General features: G+C 39.3%; 2 protein-coding genes across 4 annotated transcripts; one reads left to right on the forward strand and one right to left on the reverse strand.

Annotated features, from left to right (window-relative positions):
- Positions 1-379: 379 nt before the first annotated feature.
- On the reverse strand, positions 380-6,181 carry LOC130404741 (uncharacterized). Of its 2 annotated transcripts, none has more exons than XM_056609626.1 (2): positions 3,792-6,181; positions 380-3,086 (listed from the first exon to the last, which is right to left on the reverse strand). In XM_056609626.1, the coding sequence occupies exon 2, from the start codon at positions 2,624-2,626 to the stop codon at positions 770-772; it is 1,857 nt and encodes a 618-aa protein (XP_056465601.1). In that variant the 5' UTR covers positions 2,627-3,086; positions 3,792-6,181; the 3' UTR covers positions 380-769. The 2 variants fall into 2 exon arrangements, with proteins under 2 accessions (XP_056465601.1, XP_056465602.1); XM_056609627.1 differs by having other exon boundaries at positions 380-2,892; positions 2,988-6,181.
- On the forward strand, positions 2,335-12,508 carry LOC130404742 (uncharacterized). 2 transcript variants are annotated; one of them, XM_056609629.1, is made up of 9 exons: positions 2,335-4,533; positions 7,132-7,211; positions 8,178-8,296; positions 8,469-8,922; positions 8,999-9,209; positions 9,356-9,570; positions 10,056-10,209; positions 10,561-10,670; positions 10,758-12,508. In XM_056609629.1, the coding sequence occupies exons 4-9, from the start codon at positions 8,662-8,664 to the stop codon at positions 11,061-11,063; spliced, it is 1,257 nt and encodes a 418-aa protein (XP_056465604.1). In that variant the 5' UTR covers positions 2,335-4,533; positions 7,132-7,211; positions 8,178-8,296; positions 8,469-8,661; the 3' UTR covers positions 11,064-12,508. The 2 variants fall into 2 exon arrangements, with proteins under 2 accessions (XP_056465604.1, XP_056465603.1); XM_056609628.1 differs by lacking the exon at positions 2,335-4,533 and having other exon boundaries at positions 6,745-7,211.
- Positions 12,509-13,921: the final 1,413 nt, after the last annotated feature.

Genomic DNA, 13,921 nt, shown 5'->3' on the forward strand with positions numbered 1-13,921 from the left:
AATGCACTGATGAATGACTCGACTGAAATAATACATTCCCTATTTAATGTCTAGAGAACAACGGTCCCAGCATTTCTCCATAGCAAAGTTAAAAGTCACAAAGCCATAACAAACACATGGCTAATAAAAATCATATTGTTGTTAAACAGAAATACATATACAAGATGTACACTGCAAATTTCCCTGAACTTGCCAAGATTTAAAAACATGTATCAAGTTATTCATCTTCTTTTAAGATTTATTATCTATTTATCAGTTCTGAATTGGTTGTATAATCTTAAAAAGTAACTAATATATTTCTTCCATGACTCAACTAGTCAGAATATCTTAAATTTAGTAAAATTACTCTTAAAAGAAGATAAAATCCATTTCCCATATTTTCCCCCTGCCACACCCAACTTGTTTCTAGATCCAGTGATAAAGACTTGCTTGATATAAGAGTGACAGCATTTTTTTTTAAGAAAAATACAACTTTTATTCAAAAGTAATAGACACAACAAAGGGATTGATCCCCAACAGGTTCAAACAAAGGAATCTCCATTGAAACAAAATGTGACTACATGAGTAGGCTAACAGGGTAACAGAGTTAAATGACACCTCATATTTTGTTGCCACTTGGCAAGTAATGAAATTATTATTTTTTCTTCAAAAGTAAGAACAACCCGAAAGGGATGGATTTCCACTCCTCAAACGTTTTTTGAAAAATAATCAAAAATAAAAAAAATCTGTACCAAGTAACAATTATTACATAATGATAGATATAATGACCTCATGAAGTGCTAGGGCCATTTCGGTCAGCAATTATGTCACTTAGATTATATTTTATTGGGACAAACACACTTCCTTTGAAAGAAACAGAGAAATATGAGGTATGATCAATGAGGTCATGCACTAGTTCCGTTGCTTGGGCAAGAGCGGGAATTGTCACTTTGTAGGCACAGAAATCTTTGTCAAAGGTTAAGGTTTCATATGGTATAGTTTCAAAAGCACTAAAAAAGGAATTTACCATAAAAATGCCTTTCACCAATCCAAACACAGGCAAATTATCATCCACGTGAGTGATAATCAAAGACTTCCCACTTATGTATTTATTTCCATTAAGGATGAGCCATTTAACTGATACAACATTCTCTGAAATCTCCATGCCCAAAAAGTCTCTAAATTTAGCTTGAATGTACTGTAGATTTGCAACCTCGGAAATAGGCCCTAATTCTCTCTCATTTGCAAAAATAGGATGCTCACAGCCAATTTCATTCTGACAACACTCAAGGAACTGATTATGTTTAGCTAGTGACTTACAAACATTTTTAAAATTCAATTTTGAAGCCCACTGCTTAAAATAACTGTGCTTTGCTTCAAATCGCATGCACATGCATCTTATCAAAGGACCAAGGGATTTGATTTGACTGGGTAGATGCAACATGTAATGCTGCTTAGGTATTACATTACTCTCAGGGAAAAGGTGTTTGAATTGATTCAAATGTTTTTCGATCATAATTTTGAGCTGTGATATTGTTTGTAAAGAAATTACTGGAGCAAGTACTATCTGTACTATTTCAATCAATGTATTAATAAATGTAACATACTCATTGTCCACATCTCCCCAAAGAAAAGGTAGTATTTTTATAAGTATTAACATCTGCCCACATGTTTGCTTCAATTTGTTGTCATTAGAAGTTAAAGTGGTCACACTGATAGGGCAAGGCTTATCACGTACATCAAGAGGTGAATAAGGAAAATTCTGAAGAGCCGAATTGAATGCATCTAATTCTATGTCTCCTGACAAAATAAGTTTTTTTAACACAAGCTTAATTTCCATCGGTGCGACACCTTCAAAGATTACGTGCATTATATCCTGAGGAGTTTGTTGGATTATATCAAATGCAGGAAAATCAATAAGTCTGCTCCTTCTGTTTATTCCATAAGTGGTTTTGAGGTTGGCCTGTAAATTATCTGTGCTGGCTTTATCTATTTCAAAACATTGCCTAATGTGCTTTGCATGAGTTCTTTGGACAAACTCATTCTCATCAAAACTTGTTTGCATATCTTCAAAAGTACATTCGCAGTGCCTGCACTTGCGATACGCAAAACCAACCCCTTCTTTAAACCCAGCAAGCTCATGTTGGGCAAGTGTGTCTCCACACAAAGCTATCACAGCACCATATAAGTCCATATCACCGTTTTTTGTTTCAATTTTAACACCATTATAGAGTAAATCCATGTCTTTCAGAATTCTTTGTAAAACCGCATCAACACCCCACTTCTTCACATATTCAGCTTTTGCAATAGCCAGGAGTCGTATTGCTGCTAATTTAGACCTAAATTTGGGATCAATATTACCTAAACTGTAATAAACCATTAACAATTTGTTTGCTCTAGTGTAAGAACCCAGGGGATTGCATATTTCGATCTCATCTGTATACAGAATTAATTGCAATGCGTTGGGCTTCCTAGAATACAATGGATGGTTTCTGAACATATCCCCATCAACAAAGTCATATAAGTATCCCTCTCGGCTTCTTGGTGGTACAGTATTAAACATGGTAAAGATTCGCGAATCAGAAAGAAGTTGCTTAAGGCTTTCAATTAGTGGCACATAGTAAAAACCTCTTTTTCGTATGGCCATAACTCTTGAACTGCCCTTTTTGACCCGACAAATTGTCTGAGAGACAACGACTTCTTCTGGACTCACTGGACTGAAATGTTCTGAAACAGTCCATTTGTAGTAGTGGAGAAGGGATCAATGAAATTATCAAATGTAGCCAGTGCTGCATCTTGAAGCTGAGATGTCCCGGTGTGTTCTTCAAATACTTCTCTCATTTTATTCCTCAATGTTTCCAGAAGAGTGGCTTGATATTGCTGTACCCCTGTGATGATGTTGTTGACAGTCCTCTGTGAAGTTTTAAGTTTAAGTTGTTACAAGGGATTGCCATTATGTTTAGCATATCCAATAAACTATTGTAGAGTGGAACACTGGAAATGCTTACCTGTGACAGGTGGCATTGTTCACGAACACTTATGGCAAAAGCTGCTGCAGATCTGGCAATGTCAGGCCCGGTGACAGATGTTGGAGCTGTAGCTTCTCCCTGATAAATCGCACAAATACAACTTAGGCTATGCTATTGGCCATTTGTAGTTCCAAATAGGACTTTAAATTTAAATCCCACTTAGCAAGTCAATTTTAAATCATTTATTGAAAGTGTAAACTGATAGCTTATATTAGCTGCTTAGAGCTTCGATCCTATAGAGCTCGTAAGTCGCCATTGCTCATGGGACCTATGAGACCGAAAACAATGAATGGGAGTCAATGGAGAGAAAGTAATTATTTTCTGATCCCAGTCTTTATATGCCCCGGATTACACATATGTTGTTTGTGGATTTAAATGATAATTTTTCATGCAAAGAAAACTATAATTTAGCGGGATCTGTTTGCGAGTGGTGGTGACGTCTATCATACGTGTCGAGAGCAGCGGGAGTTGTAGTCCACAAAGCGCCCCACACAAAAACTAACCGTATCAAACTCCTACCCGCTAAATTATAGTTTTCTTTGCATGAAAAATTATCATTTAAATCCACAAACAACATGTGTAAACGTGGGCATATAAAGACTGGGATCAGAAAATAATTACTTTCTCTCCATTCTCTTCATTTTTTTCGGTCTTATAGGTCCCATGAGCAATGGCGACTTACGAGCTCTATAGAGTTTTTAAATGAAATTCAACAACTTCTACACGTCACATTCCCCCAGCACATAGACAAGATAGCAGAACTAGGCTCAACTGCAAACTTACTGCATTGCTTGATTGGGCCTCAGGCATCTCTGGTGGGTCCTGCGTTCCAAGTTCGAGAAGGTCAGGTGATGATTCCATGGAGCTGTCCATGGAAGGAGTCATAGAATTGCCAAATATCGATACGCCGAAGTTTTCTAATAAAGGTGGTGCGGATGTGGGTGTCGTTCTTCATTGACATGGTGGACATCCAGACGTTACATACAGGGGATGCGTTCGTTTCAGGTGACGATAAAATGAGTTAAAAACTCTGAACTCTTGCTCACAGCCATCAATCCCACAGAAAACCCAAAATTCTGCATTACGACCATGTGTGACATTGATGTGGCTAAGAAGATTCTTCAATCTAAAAGCCACAAAAATGATACAGATCATGCAGCGCCACACCGACATGTCTTCTGACGAGGTTGATCTGTGATTTTGGCGGTTCTAGGGTTTCACTGCTGGGCTACCCTGCTTCCTGTTTGGCCTTCCTCCTGATCTCCCGATTGGTTAACCGTCAAAGCAATTGTGTAAAAAAACATGTATATTATTACATATAAGACAACGTAGAATTCACAAACAATCCTCAAGATTCTCTGGAAAAAAAAAATATATATATATATTTTAAATCTTCTGCGCCGACTGTCCGTCACATCTGAATGACGTCAGTGAGGTGAACAAACTCGGCGCCAAAACGGGACTGACGCAGTAAGGAAAAGTTATCGACGACGACAAGTCAATTTCAACTGAACGCAATTTTAACGTAAGTATTATGCTGCTTTGTCGTGCAAAATTGTTTTAGGACTATGTTGTTTCACTGAGGATATGTTTCCACATTCACATTCATTTGGTAACAGCCAGCTACAATTTAAAAAAATTCTGTCTAGCTAGCCATCCACATAGCTGATGTGTTAATCATTAACCAGTGGTGGACAGTAACGAAGAACAAGCCATTCGTTACTGTACTTGAATAACTATTATATTTAACCTAGAAACACCCTGTCAATCTTGAACGGTTACGTTATACGTTAAAATTATTATTCGATTTGGAAATATGATTGGTATATATCCGGCGTTTGTCCCCGTTTATATGGCTAGAGGCAAGGGGCCTTCTACATAGTTGTTCCAATGTCCATACTATCCGTACTTGTAGCCTAAGTTTGAATGCGAAGGCCGTTCCGATTCAAATCGGGCGAAAATAAGTACCGAAAGGACCCGGATGATGTACTCAAAACCATAGACATCAAGCTGTGTTCGAAATCTCGTTCCCTATTCCCTATATAGTGCACTATATAATGTACAATATATAGGGAATAGGGACAGTGTTGCCAGATTTGGTTGAGCTAAATCCGCCCAATCACGTTCCAAAACCCGCCCACTTCAGCAAAAAACCGCCCAATGACGTTTTTCACAGGAAAAAAATAATTTTTGAATAAACATTAAACGCATGTTGTGGTTCTAGTGTTATATGCGCCAAGAGTTACTTCTAATGGCTGCAATGTTTTATGCTCCGTCCGGTTGAGGAGTAATAATAAACATCCCTGGGGATTTTACCATATCGACTCGTCCTTCTGATTACGCGGTAACGCTACGGTATTAAACAATTAAGCCCAAATGGCAAGTTCTATTTTATTATCACAGACCGTGCATGTCACAGAAAATGTGGAAAAATGCACTTCCTGTATCCCAGTGCCAGGCCCAAGAATTAACAGCAGTAACATCCTATCAATGGTAACATCAACCACCTGCCTTTTCGTTAGTCCTAATAGCGTATGTGTGTGCGCGAGAAAGGTGTGTGTGTGAGTGACGTCAGCGAGTGAGTGGACGAGCGAGGAGAGTGAGCGGTAGGGTGTGTGTCTAGTGAAGAAGCGAACGAGTCCGGTAGAATAAAGTATCCATCCTGTCAATAATCGGTGGCCGCTTCATTCCGACCTATAAGCAGACACACTGCCGGTGAGGTGGGCTCTTAATTCAACGTTACAATAGCCTACCTGCAACGAGCTTTGCTGTCATCTGCTGGGGCAGGCGCGATCCACGATTTTAATTCAGGGTCGGTCTCCCATTCCTTTCTATAAAGTTTTTTATATTTCCCCCACTTCGGCATGATGCTTATTTCGCTAACAGAGTTGAGAGAGAGCGGGCTTTTGCCTCAGACTTCTGCGTCGGCGCACAACGGTTTGTTGATGTGACATCACGACGTGAAGTAGGCCTATATTGAAGTATAGGCCTACTGAGTTTTGTATTTGTACCGTTTTTAAACCATAAAATAACAGTTTGGTGTGCTGTTTTCACATTATTAAAAAACCGCCAGATATTGGCAAAAGCAGCCCAAAATGTATATACCCGCCTAATGCATTTTTTCCCCGCGAGATGAAATCTAAAGTAGCCCAATTGGGCGGGAACCCACCCAATCTGGCAACATTGAATAGGGAACGAGTGTATAGGGAACGATTTCGAACACAGCTATATATGATAGACGGAGCATCGAATGCTACCGCCTACTGGCACTGACGAGACGCGGGGCTGCCATCTTGGAGTGGTCATCCGCTCCACTCAGTGTAATCCATTTGGCTGGAGCAATGAACTGTCAGCGCATTTAATTAATCATACCTCACTGAATACCACTGATTTTCATGCGTTTTTTTGTCATACGTGTAGCTATGATAAAGGCCACATGGTTTGGCGTGTTTTATTATTCAATACCAATTATACCAATAGTACGGTAATGTTAAATCTTACTTGTGAAAAGTAATCCCCCCGATTCCTATTATGGATTTTGACTTTTGAGGGTTGTTTTATTTTAGCTCATGTACCAAACATACTTTTTCTGTGGCTGTGTCCACACACACACACACACACACACACACACACACACACACACACACACATACACACACAAACACACACACACACACACACACACACACACACTTGAACATTTCTTTACATCTATGTGACTTTTCTAAAACATATTTTCAACCTCACTATATCATCTGCAGGATCTGCATTTTCTAGTTTCAAATGATATTAGTATCAAATATCACAAGTAGAAAACATGAGTGTTAGTGTTTTTTTTTTTTTTACCTTAAATGATTTGACAGTGTTTAAAGGACATAGCAGGACATTGGAACTATATTACACCAAATTACTTTTACTATTTGATACTTAAGTTAATTTGAAGCAGGTACTTTTATACTTTTACTGAAGTCGACGTTTCAAGGGAGTATTTCCACTTTTACTGTAGTAATATTTTGCACATGTCTCAACTTTTACTCAAGTACGTGGTCTGAGTACTTTGTCCACCACTGTAGGTAACTAACCCAGACGAGCTTTTCTGAACTTGATTCTGTTTTTGGGACAGGGATATTCAGAGCTGGAGAACTACGGAGCAGCTGTCGAGCATGGATGACTTGGATGTCACAACACTGTCTGTGTTACAAGGTAAAATGTATTTGGTTTATATAAAGTATTAGTGGGTGCATGCTAATCTAACTGTGTAGGCTAGATAAGAGTAAACGAGTCCATGAGTGCGGTCTCTGTTGGCATCGTAGAGGAACGTGCATCTTATTTGCAGAGATAGCAAACTTAGCTAGCCTACTTTGTGTAGTACTGGGGATGATCAGTTGCATCCGTTATCTACGACTTGCATCAAAAGTAGCTAGTCCACCTGGCTGTCTGTCAAAAAATAGTACCACTCGGTAACGTACCGGAGATCAAAATAATAAGCTGACAGATTTTGCGTTCTAGCAAAAATGTACCCATATCAGCTTCTGAGCAATATTTTCTGTAGGTTTCATTATATTATCTGTGTGTCACAATCAACAGCTTTCTCAGCAATGGGGTTCAAAACTCAAATTGCAGAGAACTCTTGCATGCAGTAGAGTAGGGCCAGTCAAATTTGAAATACTAAAGCATGTTTGCTTGCCTGTTCCTTCTAGGTAGGGGTCTGTAGTGCATCTAGTAGGCCACGGTAGTGCCCTAAAGGATTTATTTAAAAAGCCTATGTTATCTAGATGGGATATAAACTTGTAATGAAACATGTCCCACCCTAGCCTATGCCATAGAGAGCAGTTTGCAATGTATTTTTATTGTATCAAATACAATGGTTTTCATGGAAAGTAGACATGGTGCTCTAATAGGGAGTGGATCCCAAAATAATGTTAATGTTAAAGGGAGAGTTTGGTGTAAATTCATCCATAGCCCTGTTGGTGAAGGTCACATTTTGCTGTCCGGAGTCAAATTAGTTAGTAACCATCATCCAGGTCAACCTAATGGATCATCATTATGGCATTGAATGAGTAATAGGAATTGTTGACAGTTGCTGTTAAAATGAGGGTGCATTGAAAAAAAGGAAATCATGGTTTGATAGTGAAGCTGATTATGTTTCCTCTTCCTGTATTTCTAAAGCTGCTGATGTTGATGAAGGGGTTTTAAAAACCCTCTCTCGGGAGGATCTTTTGGATCTTCTTCCTGGACCACAGAACTTTCTGCGAAGAAAGAAGTTGTGGGATCACATTCATCCAAAGGTAAATGTCCACATATGTGGCTAGAGAGAACCTGGCTGTTCAAGGTCTGTAGGATAATTGGCAAAACTAGGATAAACAGTTTTTACTGGCAAAGTGTAGATTTTTTTTTCTGGCAAAGGGTTTTTCTGACACCACACTGTAACCCTTAATAGCAAATTTGATTTAATTGCAGGAACAGAGTGAGAATGCAGTGAGAGAAGCCATTGATCAGCCATCCATGTTGCCAAGCCAGCCATCCACACATGCCATGTTACCAAGCCTGCCAAGCCAGTCATCCACAAGTGCCATGTGGCCAAGCCCGCCACGGACCTCCACCCCCAAAAGCCATCACCAGAAAACCGTAAAAATGCCGGACCCTCCTGAGTATGTGGTATACACCGATTCAGAACTTGACTTGGTTCGGAGCCAGTATTTTGAACTGCAGTGGGAAAGGGTCACAGTGCAAGATGTCTAAAGACCTATTTTGCAGACTGATAAGGAACACTGTAACCAGCATGGTGGCTATCCTCCGTGCCAGTAGTTCGTGTCATGAACAGATGTACCCTTCAAAAAGGGAAATTCAGGCAGTGGCTGAGAAGATTGTTGATTATTACCCTATGCTGCAAGACTCATCAAACACGCCTTATGTAAGTGCCTTTTCTATTTCAAATAATGTAGTGGGTTAGGCTGTGGAGTAATGACTCAAACATTTCTTTCCTACAGCTGACTGTGTACTCTAAAATGTATAAGCGTATCCAAAACATCAAGTCCCCAAGAAAAAGGCAAGGACGAATGCCACAACGGGGGGTACCTAAGAAGAGGTCTCTCCTTGAGTCAAGTCTTGAAGATGACAGTGATGCTTCAACCAATTTGTCGGTTGCTTCAACAGTAATTCTGCAGGACAGCGATGATAACGACGCTGAGCTAAGCCAAGGTATGCCAATGGAGAAGTAAATGAGTGCTAAAATATTCCACCACAATACGATTTTGTTTGTAAAGACCCGTTATCATGAACCCACTTTCTAGGGGCATGAATAAATGTCCTTGTATTTGACCTTTTCTTTGGTGTTGTATGTTAAGACCAGGACAGCCGCAAAACACAAGCAAGGCACTATCAGACATTGCAGACCATGTACAGCAAACCTAAGTCTAAGCCAAATGGAAGTGATGTTGCTCAGATTTTGGACTTGGAGTTCGAGGCCAGGCGGGCCTTTATTGATTCTGATGCAACAAAGGAAGAAGACAAGGCAGCCAAGATTATGGATGCATATCCATGTTTTAGAGATCCCCGACATGTAAGTAATTTTGCACCTTCTAACATTTGAAGCAGACACTTCTGCCGTATTCATGTCTGACAATTCTGGCGCAAAATGAACCAACCTAGGGTGTGTTAGTACATCAATATGAGTTTGAACGATTGCAGGGATTTGTTTTGACGGCATCTGAATGTAATTTGCCTTCAGCGTATGCCGCTAATTACCTCTGTGGGGGCAGCGGGTAAAGTAAAAAGAAATCGCTATTTCTATACCATTAACAAGAAATAGCGATTTAGTTTGTTTTTACCCAGTGTCCCCACAGCTAGAATTAGGAGGTAATTAGCGGCATTTTAGTTGCATCCAGATGCCGTAAAACAAATCCCTGCAATTGTTCAAACTCGTAATGATATACCAACAAACCCTAGGTTAATTTTGCGCTGGAATTGTCCTTTAGCTGTTTTCCATTGATCACAGCACAGACACCAAGTTTGTATATTTGCTGTATGCTGAATTTTGTCTTGTAGGCAGTTGACGAGCTTGGGCGTATCCTTGGTGGCGCCAACAGTAAATACATTGACGATACCAAGAAAAGATGGCAGACCTTCTGTACCAATGTCCAATTATATGGTCTGTGGAAGAAGGTCCTAAAACCCCCCATTCCTGTGGATATGGCTGGAGGTATGTTCTGTATTATAATCTGCATTGTAATCTATCAAATCATGTGCAGAATATGTGCATAGTGTATCTGACATATGGACTGGAAACCGGTCTATTCCATGCTGTTCTCTTTATGTGGTAACAGTTGGACCAAGGGGTCATGCCCGGTCTCTACAGATTCATCTGTTCCCATATAAAGTGAATGGAAAGAGGAGGCAAACGACATTTTGCCGTTCATGTATGCTGTTTACTGAAGTAACTTTTATGTGATAAATTTGCTATGTCGAATGTTAAAGTTCTATGAAGTAGAGTATTATTGTAAGGTTCAATGCATAATGAGTTTTCTCTTGTTCTGACATTGCTTCCACCCAGCGGATTTCACCATTGCCCTTCTGAAGGCATTACCATCCCTCTTCCCATCACCAACACCACCACCAAAACGTCTCGGAGGAGCCAGTGAAGCATTAATTCATGTCCTTGAGGTGAGAACTAGGTTGTGTAGTGTCCACATTGTTTTTACTCTATTATGCTCCACATCCTGACTTTTTTCACATTTGGTCAATCTGTAGGAAAATGAGGATCCCAACAAGTACCTTGAGAAACGCCAACTGTCCTCCCCAGTCCTTCTATACGACGGCAGTACCTGCATTCTCTCAATTGGCAACTCCCCTGTGAGTACCCTGGAAGATGTCTTCAATGGTATGCTTTCATTGATGGCCTACTACTACACCCTTCACTTGACCTATCCGAAGTTTGTTTCCACACTTCTGTCTGTAATTCAGACTGAGGTGCTTCATGATGCAATTCATGATCGGGATGCCACAACGGCGTACAAGAAGGCTATGAATGAATGGAAGTCGTTTGTTAAGAATTAGATCAAGCCATGCTTAAATTTCTCCTGTAATATCCAAATACAGAAAAACATTGGTTGTTCATAAAAATGTTGCTTCTGCAAAAATATTTGTTCCCTTTGTAACCTTCAGTTTGGACAGGTTAAAATAATTTCACGGGGGGGGTTAACGTTTGTTTGCAGTTTCTTTTTATGCAATATCCTGCTCTTGATTGCACATTGCTAGCATTTATTATGCGTGTGCTGAATTTATTCACAGGAAAGTATTTAAAGGTCCCATGACATGCCATCAGGTGTGGTGGGATTAGCCGTTACAGATGGAAAGCCAACCCCGACAGAAAACGACCTAATTCAGTCACGTATCACCTTCATTACGCCGTAAAAACGCTGTAAAATGTAGAAAAACTGTTTTTTACGCCGTCATGCGCAAAAAATGTGCCGCTTTTTACGCCGCAATGAAGTCCCTTAAGAGCGCGCGTAAAATACGGCGTCTCTAGTATGCTAATAATCTCCGCCCTTCTTTTCTCTCAGCCAATGCATTTGTAGTGTTTGCGCCCAATCGCTGATCAAGACTAGCAGACCAAATGCATTGGCTGAGAGAGCCGTTTAGAGGGCGGTTTGATGCTCTAAACTGCGTTTTTTACGCATGCTCTTGAAGGACTTCATTGCGTAAATTACAGCGCATCTTTTGCGCATGACTGCGTAAAAAACACTGTTCTTTTTTACGTTTTTTTTACGGCGTAATGAAGGTGATACGTGACGGCATGAGGTCGATTTCTGTCGGGGTTGGCTTGCCATAGTTACAAGCCGTTTTGGAAATCAGCACCTTATGACATCACACGGGTGGGCGTGTCCACCAGATGTGTGCTGGATAGATCAGTCTACCAGCCTACCTAGTGGACTGTAGCAAACGTTGGACATCTATCCTTCTAGGTGGACACACCCACCTGTGATGTCATAAGGGACAGATTTCCAAAACGGCTTGTAACGGCTAATCACACCACACCGGTTGGCATGTCATGGGACCTGTGAAAAAAAATTATATCTTTATGCAATATTATTTAGAGAAGTCCACTACAATTCATCTAAATTATACCAATTAATCTAAATTATATCAAGTATTAGGCTAAGATATTTTTCAAATACCATTGTCTTCAGTGAGTTATACCAAAGCACTGTACCATATTGTATACCATTCTATGAGCCAAAATGTTGCTGGCTTATTTGATATTTGTACATTTGTTTCATTTGTATATTTGGCATATTTGTTGGGTCCAGTTGAACTTCCCTGTGGAAGCTAAGTGACTCATTGAAAATCTTTTACACATTGACTGACTTTTATTTCAATGCAATTCACATTGGCGAGAAATTAAAGCAATAACCTATGTACTGTTAATCCTGGTTTGTGGTGCCTTATTACACAGCACAACATTTACATTTTAGTTGGTACACACTGGTTTTCCCCTATGATGTTACTTGAATTAATTTATTGGTCTGCTTTTTGGCACATGCTCTCTTCCTGGATAACTGCCTTTATTTTAAGATCAGGAAACTTGTTTCCAGTAACTACTATACTAATTGTGTTGACAATGTAAGACTGATTTCAAGTATTTTTATCTAGAATTTAGCATATGTGAACTTAATATTAGACCAAGGATACTAATCAGAGACTGGTTATAAGTATAATTATCTAGAATTTAGAATCTGTGAACTTATTATTAGACCAAGGATACTAATCAGAGACTGGTTATAAGTATAATTATCTAGAATTGAGCATCTGTGAACTTATTCTTAGACCAAGGATACTAATCAGACTGGTTATAAGTATAATTATCTAGAATTTAGCATTTGTGAACTTAATATTAGACCAAGGATACTAGACAGAGACTGGTTATAAGTATAATTATCTAGAATTTAGCATTTGTGAACTTAATATTAGACCAAGGATACTAGACAGACTGGTTATAAGTATAATTATCTAGAATTTAGCATTTGTGAACTTAATATTAGACCAAGGATACTAGACAGAGACTGGTTATAAGTATAATTATCTAGAATTTAGCATTTGTGAACTTAATATTAGACCAAGGATACTAGACAGAGACTGGTTATAAGTATAATTATCTAGAATTTAGCATTTGTGAACTTAATATTAGACCAAGGATACTAGACAGAGACTGGTTATAAGTATAATTATCTAGAATTTAGCATTTGTGAACTTAATATTAGACCAAGGATACTAGACAGAGACTGGTTATAAGTATAATTATCTAGAATTTAGCATCTGTGAACTTATTATTAGACCAAGAACACTTAACAGAGACTGCTTAATTCTAGTCTAGAGGCAGCTTATTTTAAGACAACTTGTCAAGAAAAGTTATCTTGCTGCATGGACAGATAATTTCACTACTTTTAAGCCATTTTCTGATAGATTTGAGTGTTTATATCTTAAAATTTGACCACGCTTTTTTGCAGTGTACTTGGCAGTTCTGCCTTAAAGAACTCTTAGTTAAAGTCTGCTATAGGAGCTTGTTATCGTTCATCAAACTAGCCGCGTTTACATGGCAGATCTATGCCGCATAGATTTCTATGCGGCATAGATCTGTTCCTAAAATGTGTTCCGAATGTACTGTATACATGGCAGTAACAAAAGTGTCCGTTATGTCTCTCGCGCACACCTGACACGTCTCTGGACCGGCGGCGACATAATGGATGTCTTATCACTATCGGGGATTTTAAATTTGATTTTAATGAAAGCACAGCAGGAGAGAGCTTTTCTCTGCCTGCTCCTTCAATTAAGAAGGAGGAGGACAGCGCAGCAACGTCAATTTCTCGTCAGAACTTTATATTTACCCTATGCTCCGCCGCAAACAAGAGGAATTG

This window comes from Gadus chalcogrammus, chromosome 15 (assembly GCF_026213295.1).
Source record: "Gadus chalcogrammus isolate NIFS_2021 chromosome 15, NIFS_Gcha_1.0, whole genome shotgun sequence".
Lineage (NCBI taxonomy): Eukaryota > Metazoa > Chordata > Actinopteri > Gadiformes > Gadidae > Gadus > Gadus chalcogrammus.